Source organism: Rhineura floridana, chromosome 2 (genome assembly GCF_030035675.1).
Source record: "Rhineura floridana isolate rRhiFlo1 chromosome 2, rRhiFlo1.hap2, whole genome shotgun sequence".
NCBI lineage: Eukaryota > Metazoa > Chordata > Lepidosauria > Squamata > Rhineuridae > Rhineura > Rhineura floridana.
Genome location: NC_084481.1, coordinates 183,161,280 through 183,179,589, shown reverse-complemented (window position 1 = coordinate 183,179,589; position 18,310 = coordinate 183,161,280). Strand labels below are relative to the sequence as shown.

The 18,310-nt window shown below is 39.8% G+C and overlaps 2 protein-coding genes across 6 annotated transcripts in view; both read left to right on the top strand.

The window, feature by feature from the left end:
* Window positions 1-8,165, top strand: part of HEATR5A (HEAT repeat containing 5A) — a 144,875-nt gene extending 136,710 nt beyond the window's left edge. For all 5 annotated transcript variants that reach the window (XM_061611594.1, XM_061611591.1, XM_061611593.1 and 2 more), the window contains one exon: window positions 1,024-8,165. In XM_061611594.1, coding sequence (XP_061467578.1) covers window positions 1,024-1,111 — 88 coding nt within the window. In that variant the 3' untranslated portion in view covers window positions 1,112-8,165. The remainder of the gene's footprint in view (window positions 1-1,023) is intronic.
* An 8,073-nt stretch (window positions 8,166-16,238) lies between these two features.
* Window positions 16,239-18,310, top strand: part of HECTD1 (HECT domain E3 ubiquitin protein ligase 1) — a 136,821-nt gene continuing 134,749 nt past the window's right edge. The window contains exon 1 of the mRNA XM_061611568.1: window positions 16,239-16,451. The gene's annotated coding sequence lies outside the window, so the exon portion shown is untranslated. The remainder of the gene's footprint in view (window positions 16,452-18,310) is intronic.

The window sequence follows — 18,310 nt, the reverse complement described above, 5'->3', positions numbered from 1 at the left end:
TAAAGCTAATTTTCTTCACTTAAATTGGTGTGCTTGCTATTTTATTAATAAAACCTGATTTTTATATTATTTTTTTAAACTATGACCAGTACTTTTATTTTACAAGGTTTTTATTAACTGTTTGTTCTGTTCCTTCCTATATTATGGGCACACTTATATTTGACATCTCATTGTAGTGCTTTATTGAGAATTAGATATGTTATGAATGAACATTCTTTGAAATAAGTGTGCCATATTTTGTGCATCTTACTGGAACTTTCTGTAGGCTTTGAAACAAACTGAACATGTAAAACAGCTTTCCAGTAGATTCACTTGTCCCTAGAGTGGTGATCTCAGAACTTCTACAACACTACCTATAGATTAAATTTAGGGTTGCATCTCAAGAGGATAACAAGAGTTGGATTGGAGGAAATGAGAACACAACTTTCCTCCTCCATAAAGTTAGCTATTAGAGGCAAGAAGACTGCCTTCAAAAATGGTCTTGTCCAAATAAGGAGAATAAAAAGGGATACAAACTTTGGCAAAAGAAATGCAAGTAAACAATAAGAAATGCTAAAAAAGAATTTGAGGAGCACATTGCTAAAAACAAAAACCAACAACAACAAATTATTTAAATACAGTCAAAGCAGGAGACTGTCCAGGGAGGCCATTGGACTCTTGGATGACAACAGCATCAAAGGTGTGCTGAAGCAGGATAAATAGACTGCAGAGAAACTAAATTAATTCTTTGCATGTCTTCACAGTAGAGGATATAGGGCAGATCCCCATGCCTGAACTAACTTTTGCAGAAAGGGAGTCTGAGGAACTGAGGCAAATAGTGGTGATGAGAGATTTATTTATTACATTTATATACCGCCCCATAGCCGAAGCTCTCTGGGCGGTTTACAACAATTAAAAAGAATGAAGAGATGAATGCCTAGACTCAATAGACAAAAACTGACAAATCACTAGCCACCCAAGAGTTCTCGAAGAACTCAAATGTGAAATTGCTGATCTAACAAAAATATGTATTGTGTCCCTCAGATATGCCTTCATACCCGAGGACTGGAAAGTGGCCGATGTAACACCAATCTTACATTGGATCCCGGAAATTACAGGCCAGATAGCTTAACATCTGTCCTGGAAGAACTAGTGGAAAGTATTGTTAAAGATAAAATAACCAAGCATGTAGAAGATCAAGCCTTGCTGAAGCAGAACTACTACAGTGTGTCACAAGCATATAGACAGAGATGATCCAGTGGACACAGTGTTGTTTGCTTTTCAAAAAGCTTTTGACAAGGTACCTCACCAAAGAGTCATGTGGAATGGAATGGAATAAGAGGAGAGCTCCTCTTGTGGATCAAGAACTGGTTAAGCAGCAGGAACCAGAGAAAGGGAATAAATGCACGATTCTCCCAATGGAGTGATGTAGAAGGTTGGGGTCCTCCAAGGATCAGTATTGGGACCTGCACATTTTAACTGACTCATAAACAATCTAGAGTTGGGGTAAGCAGTTAGGTATCCAAGTTTGCTGATGATACTAAATTGTTCAGGGTCATTAAAAAGGGACTGGGAAGAGCTCCAAAAGGATCTCTCCAAACTGAATGGGCGGTAAAATGGCAAATGCAATTTAATGTAAACAAGTATAAAGATATGCGTATTGGAGCAAAAAATCATTTATTTCACATATATGCTCATGGGGTCTGGTGGTGACCAACCAGAAATGAGACCTTGGGGTTGTAGTGAATAACTTGATTAAGATGTTAACCCAATGTGTGGCAGATGTGAAAAAAGCAAATTACGTGCTAAGGATCATTAGGAAGATACTGAATATAAAACTGCCAATATTATACTGCTGTTATATACTGCAGGCGCATTTCGAATACTGTGTACAGTTCTGGTTGGCACACCTCAGAAAGGATATTGTAGAGCTGGAAAAGGTTCAGAAAAGGGCAACCAAAATGTTCGGAGCACTGAGTGACTCCCCTAGAGGAAAGGTTGCCGCATTTGGGGCTTTTTAGTTTAGAGAAAAGGCAAATAAGAAGTGACATCATAGAGGTGTATAAAAGTATGCCTGGCATGGAGAAAGTGGACAGAGAAAAGGTTTTGTCCCCCTCATAACACTAGACCTTATGAACATCCAATGAAACTGAATGTTGGAAGATTTAAGACAGACAAAATAAAGTACTTCTTCACACACTGCATAGTTAAACTATGGAATTTGCTTCCACAAAGGGCAGTGATGGCCACCAACTTAGATGGATTTAAAAGAGGATTAGACAAATTCATGGAGAATCATAGAGTTGGAAGGGGCCTATAAGGCCATCAAGTCCAACCTCCTGCTCAATGGAGGAATCCAAGTTGAAGCACACGCAACAGATGGGTATCCAGCTGCCTCTTGAATGTCTCCAGTGTTGGAGAGCCCACCACCTCCCAAGAAAATTGGTTCCATTGTCATACTGTTCTAACTTTTAGGAAGTTTTTCCTGATGTTCAGTTGAAATCTGGCTTCCTGCAATTTGAGCCCATTATTCTGTGTCCTGCAATCTGAAATGATCGAGAAGAGAACCTGGCCCTTCTCTGTGTCACAACCTTTCAAGTACTTGAAGAGTGTTATCAAATCTTCCTTCAGTCTTCTCAAGGCTAAACATGCCCAGTTCTCTCTTCACAGGGCTTTGTTTCCAGTCCCCTGATCATCCTCGTTGCCCTCCTCTGGTCCTGTTCCAGTTTGTCTGCACCCTTCTTAAAGTGATTACCAGAAGCCAACATGGATTTATCAAGAACAAATCCTGCCAGACTAAACTTATCTCATTTTTTGATTGGGTAACTTTGATTGGGTAAAATTCTAAGTGATCTTGATAGGCTGGAGCATTGACCTGACAAAAACAGAATGACATTTAACAGGGATAAGTGCAAAATTCTACACCTAGGAAAAAGAAACCAAATGCGCAGTTATAAGATGGGGGATATCGGCTCAGCAATACTACATGCATTAAAATATTTCTATCTCACCCTTCTACCCTACAATAGGACACTCAGGGGAGCTCACAAATCATACACAATAAAAACCCAAAAAACATAAAAATACATAAAATGCAGGTATGAAATACAGGAGAGTGATATTAAAAGGGACTAAAAATGTAAAACTAAAAAGCTGGGGAAATATGTACCTGAAACAACGCTTTTTTGTGGCTGTTGGCATTACTTGCCAACCTCAGCTCATTCTCACCTTTAGCCTTCCTGATGCCACCCCGCAATTCTGTGCTACCTGTCTACTTTTTTTTGTGGCCTGGCCCCCCTTCCACTTCCTGTATGTGTCCTTTTTTGTTTTTAGATAATCTCTAAGCTTTTTGTGAAGCCACATTGGCTTCTTCTGCTGTCTTCTTTTTTCCTTGCTGGAATTGTTTGCCATTGTGCCTTTAGAATTTCCTTTTTTAGAAACTCCCACCCATCTTGGACTCCTTTTCTCATTAAGGTTGCTTGCCATGGAGCCTTAGCTTATCATTGTTCTGAGTTTATTAAAATCAGCTTTCCTGAAGTCCAGGGTATGCGTATGGCTACTCTCAGCTTTTGCTTCCTTTAAAATCAAGAACTCAAGTATAACATGGTCACTTTCCTCCAGAGTTCCCGTAACTGCCACTTCATCCACTAAGTCATCTCTACTGCTTAGAATCAAGTCAAGGATAGCTGATCCAGTTTGCTTCCTCCACATTCTATAGGAGAAAGTTATCTCCAACACAAGTCAGGAATTTCTTGGAGGGGCTGTGCTTGGCAGAATTTGTCTCACAACAGATATTGGGGTAATTGAAGTCTATCATTACTACTACATTATGCCTCCTTGAAAAATTGCCAATTTGCTTCACAAAAGTTTCATCTTCATCTTCTCCTTGATTGAGTGGTGGGTAGTAGATTCCAACCACCATGTTCCTTTTATTCCTAGCCCCATTTATTTTAATCCAGATACTCTCACTGGGGCTACCAATCTCATCCTGCTGTATTTCTGCACAGGAATATATATTTTTAATACATAATGCAACTTCACCTCCCTTTCTATTCCTTTTGTTCTTTTTGAACAAGTTATATACTTGGATTGCTATATTCCAGTCATGGGAGTCATCCCACCAAGTTTCAGTTATATCTATGAAGTCGTTTTTATCCTCCTCTATTGAGAGTTGAAGTTTGTCCTGTTTCTTTCCCGTACTCTGGGCATTAGTATACAGACATCAAAGACCATGTGATTTACGGTTTGGTTTCACTCCTACATTTTTATGAAGACTATTATTGGGCCCCATTAGAGTTGTTCTCTCAGTTCCTGTGCGTAAGCCTTCGTTAATCTTTACCTCCAAGTTTACCTCTCCCTCCCCCGTAGGATTCCGTTTAGAGCCTTCTGGATGAAGTTCTCTATGCTGTGGCCTAACAATTCTTCCCAGTCCTTGTGAAGTGCAACCCATCACTTGACAGCAGTCCATCTTCCAGGAAGCATAGCCCCGTAGTTCCAGAATCCCAATCTCTTGTGTTGGCACCACTGTTGTATGCAGACGATACCATAATTTTAGCAGAAACCAGTAATGATTTGAAACGAATGCTGATGAAAGTTAAAGAGGAAAGCACAAAAGCAGGACTACAGCTAAATGTCAAGAAGACTAAAGTAATGACAACAGAAGATTTATGCAACTTTACAGTTGACAATGAGGACATTGAACTTGTCAAGGATTATCAATACCTCGGCACGTCATTAACCAAAATGGAGACAATAGTCAAGAAATCAGAAGAAGGCTAGGACTGAGGAGGGCAGCTGTGAGAGAACTAGAAAAGGTCCTCAGATGCAAAGATGTATCACTGAACACCAAAGTCAGGATCATTCAGACCATGATATTCCCGATCTCTGTGTATGGATGTGAAAGTTGGACAGTAAAAAAGACGGACAAGAGAAAAATCAGCTCATTTGAAATGTGGTGCTGGAGGAGAACTTTGCGCATACCATGGACTGCGAAAAAGACAAATAATTGGGTGTTAGAACAAATTAAGCCAGAACTATTACTAGAAACTAAAATGATGAAACTGAGGTTATCATACTTTGAACACATAATGAGAAGACATGATTCATTAGAAAAGATAATAATGCTTGGAAAAACAGAAGGCAGTAGAAAAAGAGGAAGGCCAAACGAGATGGATTGATTCCATAAAGGAAGCCACAGACCTGAACTTATAAGATCTGAACAGGGTGGTTCATGACAGATGCTCTTGGAGGTCGCTGATTCATAGGGTCGCCATAAGTCGTAATCGACTTGAAGGCACATAACAACAACAACATTTTTCTTTCCCTTTCTACTCCTCTTCTAAGTACTGGAAGGATGGATTAGAAGACTATCTGGGCACCAAAGTCCTTGAATTTCCTTCCCAGAGCTTCAAAGTCTACTGTGCTTTTTTTGTAGCTCCACTTGGCAGTATCATTCATTCCCACATGGATGAGAAGAAAGGAATACATGTCAATGAACTTTATGAGTGAAGGCAACCCATCTGTTACATCTCTAATTCATTCTCCAGGACAGCATACCTGGTGAGTCCATGGGTCGTCTTCTTGACATACTTAGGTTTCTATCCCACACAGTAGGGGGTCTCCCACTATTACCACTCTTCTTGTTGTCATGGGACATGGTTTCATTGCCTCTGCTTGACTGAGCTCCAGCCTCTCACTCATTGTCACATGGGGACACCTGTTATTTTTCCTTAGCAGGCTGTTCTCCAGTCTCATCCTTAAGTGCCTGAAATTGGTTCCATAGTTCCACTGGTGCAGGGTGTCTTCTAGCTCTTCTGCTCTTAACTCTCACCCTTTCCTATGGAGTTTCATCTACTTCATTGTTCCTCTTCTCAACACTCTCCTCTTCTGCTTCAACATGCTGCTGTTCTTCTACCTCCTGTACTTCTCTTTGCTGTTGTTGTTCCAGCATTCTAAGAATTCTTCATCCTTTCTTGAGTGTGCAACCTGCCGCTCCAGGCCTCTCACTTTTTCAAAGGCTATCAAAGGCTACTAGCCATGATGGCTATGTTCTGCCTCCATAGTTGGAGGCAGTATGGTTCTGAACACTAGTTGCTGGAAACTGCAGGAGGGGAGAGTGTTGTTGCATTCAGGTCCTGCTTGTGGGCTTCCCCCAGGCATCTGGTTGGCCACTGTGAGAACAGGCTGTTGGACTAGATGGTCCACTGGCCTGATCCACCAGGCTCTTCTTATGTTCTTATGAAAAGGAGTTGCTCAAAGGAGTTTACAGATGTAAAATCAAACATAACAATAACAATATAAATACTGCTGGCAGGAAGGGCAGGATATAAATCAAATAATAAATAAAAATAAATAAAAGCAACAATGATCCAATTATTGTACTTAAAAGAGATGCAAAAAATAATAATACTTGGTCCCAAACTACATTTCTGTACCAGCCATTCCCAGCACCTGCTGTTCAGAGATAGTACAGCCTATCTGAACATGACAGTTTCATTTATGTACAAATTGATATCCCACTTTTAAGTCAGCTCACAACACTTACAAAATGTAATGGATTCATTATAAAACATGTTTTTAAAACAGAACCTGCCCAGGTGGAGCAGACATCTGTTGTCTTCGCCTGCTTGCCCTCTTCTTCCTACAGGGCAGGTGGTATCAATGGACCTGTGCTGGGGAGGGAGTTGGTCCAGAAGAAGCAGAGATCTCATATCATCTTTGCCTGTGTGCCTACCTGCCTGCCTACTTCGCTCTAGTGGATTTAAGTCAATCAACAGCTATTAGCCTGCTATGATTCCTCTCTTCCATGAAGTTGCCTAACTTCTTCTTTAAAAGTATCCATAACCCCCCACCACCTTTTAAAGGCATTGTATTCTTCTGACATAGCGTTTCAAGACCCAGTCCCGACATACATCACATTCCTATATCCCATTGATGCCCACACAACATCTCAATGTTTTTGGAAACAGTGCAAGATATTAGAACAAAATAAGGATAGGTAAGAAATTATTTTAGGTGTGTGGTATTAAAAGATGGGCAGAGCAATTCAAATGCCGGGGAGCTGGAGGAAAGTTCTGTGGGATTATCCTCCTGCTCAGGAGCTGCCGGCCCAGCTGAACACTGGCTCCACTGGAAGCTGCGTGCATGAGCCAGCCGGGGAGCCCTGGCTCCCATGAATCGGCCTCCCAAGGAGTAAGCGCTCCCTGTAGAGACCCATTGCAATTTTTTGTTCCACTGTCCTTTTGGGCAGCAGAGTTTCCAGGTGGACTGGGGCCCAGGGCGGGCTCTGAATGTGAGGAGGAACTCATGTAAGGCCCCCCCTGTGGCTCCTTTCCCACTACACCCATAGAATGCTCCATTTTGGGGGCTTCCACTGGCCCTCTGTCCGCTGGGCTGGCCATCCCCGGTGGACCCATACTAGTGCCACAGCCATGACAGAGGGCTGCTGATGGCACCACTGGGGATCCGCAGCATCCAACGCACCCCAGACTGGCAGAAAGGTGAGTTGCATGGTGCCCTTAGAACTCCTCCCCCACATTATGATCAGTACTGCCATAGCTGCTAGGTATAATGTGTGGTCTGTCCAACAGAAGGAACTACAGAGGCAGCCCAGGGTGCTGAATGTGAAGATTCAGAAATGGGAACTACATACAGAGCATCCTTTTTTGCATAGAGAACACCCTGTCCAGAAGATAGTTTCTTTATATATGAGAATCTGTTTTCCCTCTTTGAATTGGGGTGAATATATATTAGACATCTTTCCTTTCGTATTTTGTAAATTTTCATGATCCTACAGGATAAATCTTGTTCTTGGCTATAGGTAAAGATAATTCTACTGATTGCCTTTAGGAAGAAGTTACCATTTTGAATCCAGGGAATTTAGGAAATAGTAAACTGCTATGCCGCTTATTTAAAAAAATATAGCATAAAGTCAAGTATAAACTAAACTTGTGAATTTTATGTAACCACTGAAGTTAAAAAGTAACTTCCTGCCTGCTTTTTGCTCTGCTTGCTCATCCCTGGGAAACATTCTGATTTGTTGCTATCAACATTAACTATAAAATGTTTAGTTATCTAGAGGCTAATTTTAATAAACTATTCATTGTTATTTTTAAAATGTGGGATGTGCATTAGCTGTCTTATAGATGGAGAAGACAATTTCTGTGAAGTAAATATACCAGCAATGGAATGCAATGTTACATCTGTTAGTCCAAGAAAATATTTAACTAATTACAGGTTTCAAAAAATAAAGAAACATTTTCATTTTATTACAGAGTATAATCCTGGTGGGTTGCTTTTTTGTTTTTGTTTTGTATCTGTGTGGTTTGTTTGGTTTTGCAAGCTGCTTTCTTCTTCAGCCACTCATCCAAGTATCCAAGTATCTTTTTCTGAAAAAAAGTGTATTGTACTCCCAGTTTTATTTCTCTATTTTTGACCTGTTTGCCCCAAGGATATGTGTGTACATGATTATTAAAGTATTAGCAGCTGTTTCTTTTTTTAAAAAAGAAACACGAACTCCAACATTATTGGAAATCAGTGAAAATGACAATCATTTCTTTAATGGATTAAATGTCATGTTTTAAGACTGCTTGCTTTACCAATAAAGAAACTATATATGAATGTTGTAACTGTACCATGTGGCGGTTTCAGCACTAATTGAGGAAGGTGGATCACATCCACACCATATATGTTTCTGCAGCAGTTGACCTTATTTTTTCTGTTTTTTTTAATTGTTTTTATTATATGGTCTTTCATTTTTGTAACCTGCTTTGACATTTTTTGAAATGAAACAGTGGTATACAAATATGTTTATAAATAAATAAAATATATTTAAAGCACATGGCTTCCCCCAATGAATCCTGGGAACTGTAGTTTGTTCAGGGTGCTGTGAGTTGTGGCTCTGTTAGGGCTAAACTACAGTTCCTAGCATTCTTTGGGGGAAGCCATAACCGTGAAAGTGGTTTAAGTGTTCTTTAAATGTGTGATGTGGATGTGATCCTAGTATTGCTGTTAGCAACCAACAAAAAAATCCATTATTACTTTCTACTGCATGAAACTATTGTGTCCTTTTACTCTTCTCCACTTTTCTCATTTTCTCTTATCTCTGGCCCTTGAAATTCTACCTCAATGATGAAAATGTGTGGTTCAAAGCATAAATCTCTATTTGTGAACATCTGTCTGTCAGCTTACTATCTAAAACTAAACTGAGCTGCTTTTTTCTTTTTTCTGTGGTTCTCCAAGATTAGTTAAAGCACAGCAAGGACGTTTTAGCAATCCTGCTAAAAGCTGCATGTTTGAGAGGGAGCTGCCTGGGGCTCCTGAGAAACACCAGACCTCCCATCTCTTCCTTTTGAATTATGCCAGTACATCTCTGATAATGCCTTTGTGCTATTAGTGCTAATCATTTAACACCAACATGAATGGAGAAAGCAGACTGAAATGATAAATGCCAGATCGTAGTGTGGTCTAATTCAATATGTAAATTGCTCCCTTCTGCCAATTGCTTAAGACAGTGCTCAAGCAAAGCATATTCCTAGGGAGGATTAGAGGAGTTTCAAGATGGTGAGTATCTGTGACTGAAAGAAGCTTTCAGTAAAGGGACATTGAATCTATCCAATTTTTTAAACATCACCTTTGGATAAAGGAGATTGCCTTTTTGTTAAGTTTTTGTGTGGCTAACAGCAAAAACAGATTTCCTTGATTAATACTGATAGCTTGAAAACTACCAGAAGAGTACTGGTAGGTGGTTAGGTGGGAGCTGGAAATAAATAGTGGCAATTAGCAACATATATGTACACTGGCAGAATCAACCTTAGAATACTGGATTACAAGCTCCAGTCCGGAAATTCAGGTTGCACACACAGTTTTTTCTAACAAGCAGATGGCCTCTGCAAAGAAACTATGTTATGGCCCTAATTCCCAATCTGCTCTTGTTCAGTTATCGCAAGGAAGACTGGGTTGCCACCAGCTACAGATTCTCAGAACAAGTGATCTAGGCCTGGTGTACACACGCAATCGAATGAAGTGATAGAATCCTGAGGTGGTGAAATGGGCTGCACCACTTCACACTGTAGGTGGAGGATCACATTTTTAATGTTCTCCTAAAAACTCTCTCACAAACAAATAGAAAACATCCAGCAAAGGGCTAAAAATCTTTCTCCCTAATGAACTAATTTTCTCTTTGTAGGCAGTTTGCTGATCTATGTTTCTCCCACCCGTAATCTGCAATGTTCATTCTACTATCTCATTCCATGGCCTGAGATGTGCCCCAGGACAGGGAGAGAGGAAGCTGGCCGCCTGGCCGCAGACCAACCTGCCTAGGGCAACTTAGAAGGGGCTTGGTGGCATCACTTAAGGAAGCCACTAGCAGGCAGGGCAGCCCACTCCTTAGGTATACTATCTGAAGGAGCGCCTCCAGCATCATCAGCTATGCCGCCTAACAAGATCGGCCTCAAAAGACCTTCTCTCTATCCCACCAGTCAAAACAGCTAGACTGGTGAGGACTAGAGAGAGGGCGTTTTCAATTGTGGTCCCCACCCTGTGGAACTCCCTTCCAAATGATCTCCGCCAGGCCCCCTCTACAATGAGTTTCCACCAGGCCGTGAAGACCTGACTCTTCAGGCAGGCCTTTGGGGTGGGTTAGATTTTATCATTAGCGCTTTTAGATTTTAATGTTATTGTATTGGTGTGTCATTTTGTGTTATTTTGTTCATTTTGTACGTCGTCCAGAGTGGCTGGATGGCCAGCCAGATGGGCGACTAAGAAATCCAATAAATTAAATAAATTAAAGTATACTGCTGCTAAAGAGTATGGAAATCTAAAAAGTATCTGCTTGCTGCTCATCTGCTAGTAATCCACTTGACACAAATCTCTTCATTTTTCTAAAATCACTATCTGTGAGTCAGGCTTTGCAACAACAAAGTGCAGAATATTAATCTACTGCTCTGCGAACAATATGACTACAGGGATGCTGGAGAGGATGACTACAGAATATTGTTTATATTTGGAAAAGAAATGGTACCCGCTTGTGTTGACCATGGCTGTATACTGGATTCTGTAACCTGGGGAGGAAGGGAAATATTGGGGCTCAATAAACACAATAAATCCGACAAGCCTCAGGTTTGCCTATCTCTTCTGTAATCTGATGCCTTCTTCAATGTAGAGATACTTAAAAACAACTGATTTGTGCTAAGATGCATGAAGTAGGTCAGTTATTAGTTGATTACTAAGAGCAAGGAAGTTCCCAGACATCACAGTAATATGCATGACTTCATGGGAGGATATAAAGTCCAGTATTGAATTATGCTTTGTAGAAAGAACTGTCAATATGCTTCTTGCTAGGGGTGATGCTAGGTGCTTAAAGGATTCAGGGCACAGGCCTATGACACACAGTTGTATATGCTAATTTATATGTAAAGATGCCTCTGGAAATGGTGGATGGCTGGGTCTCAACAAGAACAGAAGAATCAGGGCATGCTGCAAAGATCCAGGGCTCAGTCTCCCTCAGCCACCCCCTAACAATGCCCCTGCTGCTTGCTCTCAGCATAAATGTGGGCCTACTTTCCACATGACTATTTTTACCAAATTAGATTGAGGTGTATTCATATAATCTTGGGTGTGCGAATTAGCCTTCATGTGTTATAAGAGTTATGCAGATTTGAATGGGTCCAGCCTGAGTTGAGTATAAGTAGAAGGTTATGTGCCAGGTCCCACATACTTAATTTAAACTCTGTCTGCTAAATTACTAAACAGCTTCTGAAAGTGGGTATGGTAAATGGGCATTGTGTTGGAAGTTAAGCATGCGGGAAAAGACATCGCAGGAGTGTTTCACCGTGTACCTAATGTAGTCTGGATCCACTGGCATCACAAGCCATTCCAGTAAAATGAACATTGCCTCAATCAATTGAAAAGATGTGTTTGTCACTTTGAAGCACTTGTGGGATAGTCCTGGGCCCTTTGTGTTTCTTCTTGTACTGTTGTATCAGGTCCACAAGGAGGCAATAGATATGAGGAGATAATTCCCCTCATCACTTTAAAGGGAAGTTTCTACATTTAACTTCTCTGATATCAAAATTGGCAGAAGTGAAAAAGCTAAGACTTCATTTTTTGTTGTAACAGCTTAGGCTTCAAGAAGGGAAACACAGAAAGGACACTTTTTAAAAAATAAAGCGGGTTAATTTTATTGTATACAGTAAAATATATGATTACCAAACATGAATTATGTATTTTACAATGTTGCAGTAATGTTCAATAACAATGTTTGATGATAATGAATAATTCCTCCAGATCTATGAATGCTGAATTGCTTTTCTCTTGCTGTATTGATTTTTAATTTGTTTGATGTGAGCTTATGGAATCTTGCAAATTCAAATAATATTTTTGTTTGTTGAATGGTTGGGAAGTATATACCCCTGTGCTAGTGTGCTTGCTATTATTATTCACTACTTTTGTTTGTTCAAAGGGTTACAGAAGAACTATCCCACAATACTACAGTGGGGAAGTGCAAATTGCAGCTGCAGAGAGGTGGTTTTGATCAGGCTGTGGCAGGAAGAAAAGGAGTTAAACTTCCCCACTCCCACGGTCCAGAGGCTGCTATCTGTCTGTCTAAAAATAAGTATGTTAATTGCATCCATGCAATTAATGTCCTATCTAGGTTGACCCTTACAGACAGCAGCTTTGAGAAAAGTGGCCAGGTAGCCTTTGTTCAGTTACTACAGAGAAAGTAGAACCAGATAAGTGTTTTGTACAATGTGTTCTTCTCAAAATGTTCACAGTCAAATCAAGAATGACTGAGAACTTGATAAAGGCTTTGTATCCCAAAATCTTGTTTTTAATTAGAATTTTCTTAAATGTTGCTTGAAAATTAAAGAAAAAATTATAGATATATTTATATCCTGCCTTTCAGAATGTTTTTCGTAAAGCCAGTCCAGACATACAGATGTTGATGTGTTTTTTATCCCTTTTTGTCTACTGCTGTTTTAATTGTTTTTAAACAAGACCTGAACAGGGTGGTCCATGACTGATGCTCTTGGAGGTCGCTGATTCATAGGGCCACCATAAGTCGCAGTCGCCTTGGAGGCACATAACAACAATTATTTGTTTTTAACTGTTTTATTTATCATTTTAATGTTTCTTGTAAACCACTTAGTTTTTTTTAATAATCAGGTGTTATATAAATGTTGTTAAATAAAATAAAGTTGGCCTGTGGGGTAGGGGGAAATATCTGGCCCAGCCAAGAAGATTTTAAGGCACCTGCTTTATGAGGTGATTATAAAACTAAAATTTTAAGATAATGGGAATGGGGGGGGTGGGAGCATTTATAAGGGAGAAGTGGCAAACAGAAGGTGTGCTTAACCCTCCTTTGGCCATCAATTCTGCTCCATAAGCATAAGAAAATAAGGCAAACCTGTTGGATCAGGCCACTGGCCATCTAGTCCAGCATCTCACCAGGTGCCTACCAGAAGCCTATGGGAAGCCTGCAAGCAGGACTTGAGCACAACAGCACTCTCTCCCCACCCCCATGGTTTCCAGAAACGGATGTTTAAAGGCATCCTGCCTCTGACTGTGAAGCTACAGCATAGCCATCATGGCTAGTAGCCATTCATAACCTTATCCATGAATTTGTCTAATCCCCTGTTAAAGCCATCCAAATTGGTGGCCATCACTGTCTCCTCTGGGAGTGTGTGCCATAGCTTAACTATATGCTGTCTGAAGTACTTTCTTTTATCAGTCCCGAATCTTCAACATTCAGCTTCATTGGATGTCTACAAGTTCTAGTGTTATGAGAGAGGGAGAAAAACTTCTCTTATATCCACTCTCTCCATGCCATGCATAACTTTAGAAACGTCTATCATGTTACCTTTTAGTTGCTTTTCTCTAAACTAAAAAGCCATGACTGCTGCAACCTTTCCTCATAGGGGAGTTGCTCCATCCCCTTGATTATCTTGGTTGCCTTTTTGGAACCTTTTCCAACTCTACGATATCATTTTTGAGGTGAGGCAACCAGAACTGTACACTGTATTCCAACTGTGGTTGCACCATAGATTTGTACAAAGTCATTATGATATTAGCAGTTTTGTTTTCAATACCTTTCCTGATGATTCCTAGCATGGAATTTGCCTTTTTCACAGCTGCCACACACTGGGTCAACATCTTCAGTGAGCTATCCGCTATAAACCCAAGGTCTCATTCCCGGTCAGAACACTGCAAGTTCAGACTCCATGAATATAAATGTAAAGGTAGGATTTTTTGCCCCAACGTGCATCACTGTACACTTGCTCACATTAAATTGCATTTGTCATTTTACCACCCATCCACTTATTTTACCACCCGCTTATGACCCTGAACAATTTAGTATCATGAGTAAACTTGGCTACCTCCCTGCTCACCCCTAACTCTTGATTGTTTTTGAACAAGTTAAAAAGCACAGGTCCCAAAACCTATCCTTGGGGGCTCCATTTTCTACATCCCTCCATTGGGCGACGTGTCCATTAATTCCTACTCTCTGCTTTCTGCTGCTTTAACCAGTTCCTGATCCACAAGAGGACCTCTCCTCTTATTCTATGACTGCCAAGGTTAGTCAGGAGTCTTTGGTGTAGTACCTTGTTGAAAACTTTTTGAAAGTCCAAATATTTATTTTATTTATTATTTGATGTATATCCCGCCCTTCCTCCCCGGAGGCGCCCAGGGCAGCAAACAAAAGCGCCAAAAACACTTTAAAACATCATAAAAACAGACTTTAAAATGCATTAAAACAATCTTTAAAACCATTTTTAAAAGCTTTGAAGACATCTTAAAAAAGAAAAAAAGGTTAAAAACATAGTGGTTTTTTTTTTAAAAAAAGTTTAAAAAACATATTAAAAAGCAATACCACTAGTGTAAAAAGTACACCATGTCATCCTTACTGGAACTGTTCTTCATCAGCTGGCCTTCTGGTTTTTGAGCTCATGTGGTAAAAAAAGTAAAAGCTACCCAGGAAGGCATTTGCAAGGAGAAATTGGTGGCCAGCAAAAGGGTTAAGCACTGTTGTTGTGTTGTGATTCTCAATACCCCCGGGGTGTAGTCATCCAGGGTCTTGGGGGATCTTAGACCCTTTACTTTTTTGGAAGCAGGGTCCTATTAGAATTCCTATGTCTCCAGCATCCTGTGAGACAATCAGCATGAAAGGGGAGTGTGTTGGCCACAGAGAAGAGTCTTCTGACATGCTTCCTTTTATTAGAGCCAATCAGAGTGAAAGGAGGTGAGTCAGCCATTGAGAAGACTCTTCTCAGCAGCTAACATTCTCCCTTTTCATGCTTATTGGCTCCTAGGGATATCTGTTGTTGTGGGAGAAGGCATTAGCAAGGATCTCATTCTCAACCCAGCAGCAAAATAAGGGGGGGCATAACATGAAGGGACCCTGCACTTCTGAATTTGCCACTATACTACTGAATACCCACACTACCATTACAAGAGACACAGGGGGCTGGTCACCCTGTATTTCTCTCCTAGGCCCTTGGGCCACAATCCTAAGAACTTATTAATGTGTGCCTAAGGACTTTACATGCGCAGGGATTAATTCCTCCCTCATCATTGAAAAACAGCTGAATGCACTTTGCAAACTATTTTTGAAATTCCGCTGAGATGAGAGGCTACTGTTGACACAAACGCTAAGTCAAAAGTTCTATGGGGCAATGCAGAGTTATTGTGGTTAGAGTGAGTCAAGCCATACTGCCAAAAAGGTGTTAGTCATCCAAGAATAAGTGTGGTTCTACATTTACAGAAAGATTATATAGCAAGTCCTGATTGGCTGGAACTGAACATTGCTGCCTTCCTCATCACTTTAGCTCCTAGCCTATGTTTAAGCTGGGAGTTCACTTCCTGTCTACTGGACTCCTGAGTTTGAGGAGGCTACATTTTTAGAATGTTTGCTTCACTTATTATAGAACGTTTGTAAGGGGAAGTAAGCTGACAAAATCCTGATACCTATTCTGAAAGTGGAAGTTGAGCAGAAATGGATATATAAAGACAAAAGTTCTCAAATACAGTGCACTTTCAAAACCTACATTACATCCTATCCTTAGGCACAAACCACATCAACATGACTAATCAAAACATTTAAAGAATGTAACAGGCAACCTTTAACACACTCCTCATTGCAACACATTGCACAAGCTGGTGAATGGTAAACAGTATGTTTTACAGCTGACGTAGAGTTGCACTTGTGATTTGCCACGATCCAAGATTACAGAGGGTGACATGCTGGAAAAGTCACAAAGTTGACTCTATGTTTAGACAGGTTGTACAACAGCCATACTGAAAGAGAAGAGCTGTGTTCTTAATACAAAGCTTCACCCAGCACCCCTCCTTTTTTTAATGAAAAAGATTTAAAGAAGGTTTTTTTCTGGTTAAAGGACTTTTCAAGAAGATGTTTAAAAAGCCAACCAGACTGAATGAGACATTTTACTGCATAACCCCTTCAGTGAACAAATCAAGTAAGTAACTCATCCCTTTCACTGTAACCAAAGAATAACCTGCAACAGGAAAGAACTTCTATCTGTAAAAAGCACAACAGATTGCAAAATCTGTTTCTTTAACTAAAGGAATTATATGGTGACAAGTTTACGTTTAGAATGATTCTATAAAAGGTGAATTTTCTGTGTTCTGTGTAGAGATGTAAAATTTCCAGAAATTTTGAAGCCATGGGAAAAAAGTTTTTCCCATTTTTTTCAGAAAAAAACAATTTTTTTGAAAAATTGAAAAAATTTAGATAGCCAGGTTGATCTGTTCCAGGTTTAGTATTTATTTAAAGTTGAGCTAATATTTACTGGTGTTCCGTCCTGGAACCTGTATCAGGAGCTGATAGTAGTACAATCTACTTTTCTCCTCCACCACCACCCCTTTTTTTTAAACAGCCCTATTAAGACTGAACATGTTCAGTTGCCATGGAATGCTGAGCAATGATGGGGCAACGTGGGGCATGGAAAACTAGTGGGAATCAAATGGCCTATCATGGAGGAGGGCATGACTAACCGACTATGTGGACTACTAAACAGGAGCACCCCACAATGCAATGTGAATTTCAGTTTCTCTCACTTCCACATCTTTTCAATCTTGTTTGACCCATTTCCATATACATTTGTGTGTGTGTGTGTGTGTGTGTTTAAAAAAGTCATCATGAACATTCAAATGCATTTTTGTGTGCATTTCATTTAATATACACATTTTTGTATTCAATTTAGCCTATGGATTTTTGCAAGCAATTTTCCTCTAATATATTTTTGTACATTATTTTCACTAATATACACTTTTGTACTTTCCTCTAATATATGCATTTTTGTACTCATTGGAGAGCTGTATCACAAAATTTGGGGAAATGAGTATTTTTTTTTAGAAGTTCAAATTTCAATGGAGAACTGTATTTTAGGTCTCATTTTGGGAAGTGTGAATTTGCTAGGTTCATATTAAAATGTAAACTGAACTAATTTCTCCCCCATCCCTATTCCTGTTCTTATGTCTGACGTACCTGACCTTATCTAAGTTTTGTTGTTTTTTATAAAGAGGAGTATCATTATTTTACATATACAGCAATATTCACATCACATGTCACTCTGAGTAACTAAAGCCTTTCCCTAAATGATGACTGTCTGGTGATCTTAGGACAGTGACATGTGACTGGCTGATCCTGTGTGTGGTGAAACAACTGCCATTGTCTTCAGGTTCTCTGCATACATCAATTTTCCTGGTGACTACTGGAAGAAACTGCCATGTCATCACCACTGATATTAAAAGAAACTATAATCTTATGTTAATTATATTATTAACTTATTTTGTGACTAATGCCCCCACTGAAAATGTCATGCAACTCTACAAAGAGAACCATTGTGATGAACAAGGGTGTTTGAATGTGGAGATTTTTATTCTTAAATTTTAACTCATAGCAAATCACAGAGAGTAATGATATACAGGACGTTCTGAGTAGATAGTTCCTACTTAGTGATGTATTTCAGAGGCATAGATTAAATTTTATAACTAATGAGCTAAATCCCAACACTAGAATATGACTGTTCCACTTTTGTCTTAAAACACATTATCTGCAGATCATGCCCCATTAATTTAACTGAGACTATATTTCATGCAACGTATGTTCAGAACTGCACCTTTATTGTTTAGTTATTTTGATAACACATGTCATGGTCAAAGGCCCTCCCAAGGCAGTTCACAATTAACCCCATGGAAAGAATTAAGGAGTGCTCTACTGTATGCAATATTACGTTTTAAATAACAGAACAAGGAAAAAATAAACCAACAACCAGCAAGCTTACCCACAGACAAACCTACTCCTCATTCCTAA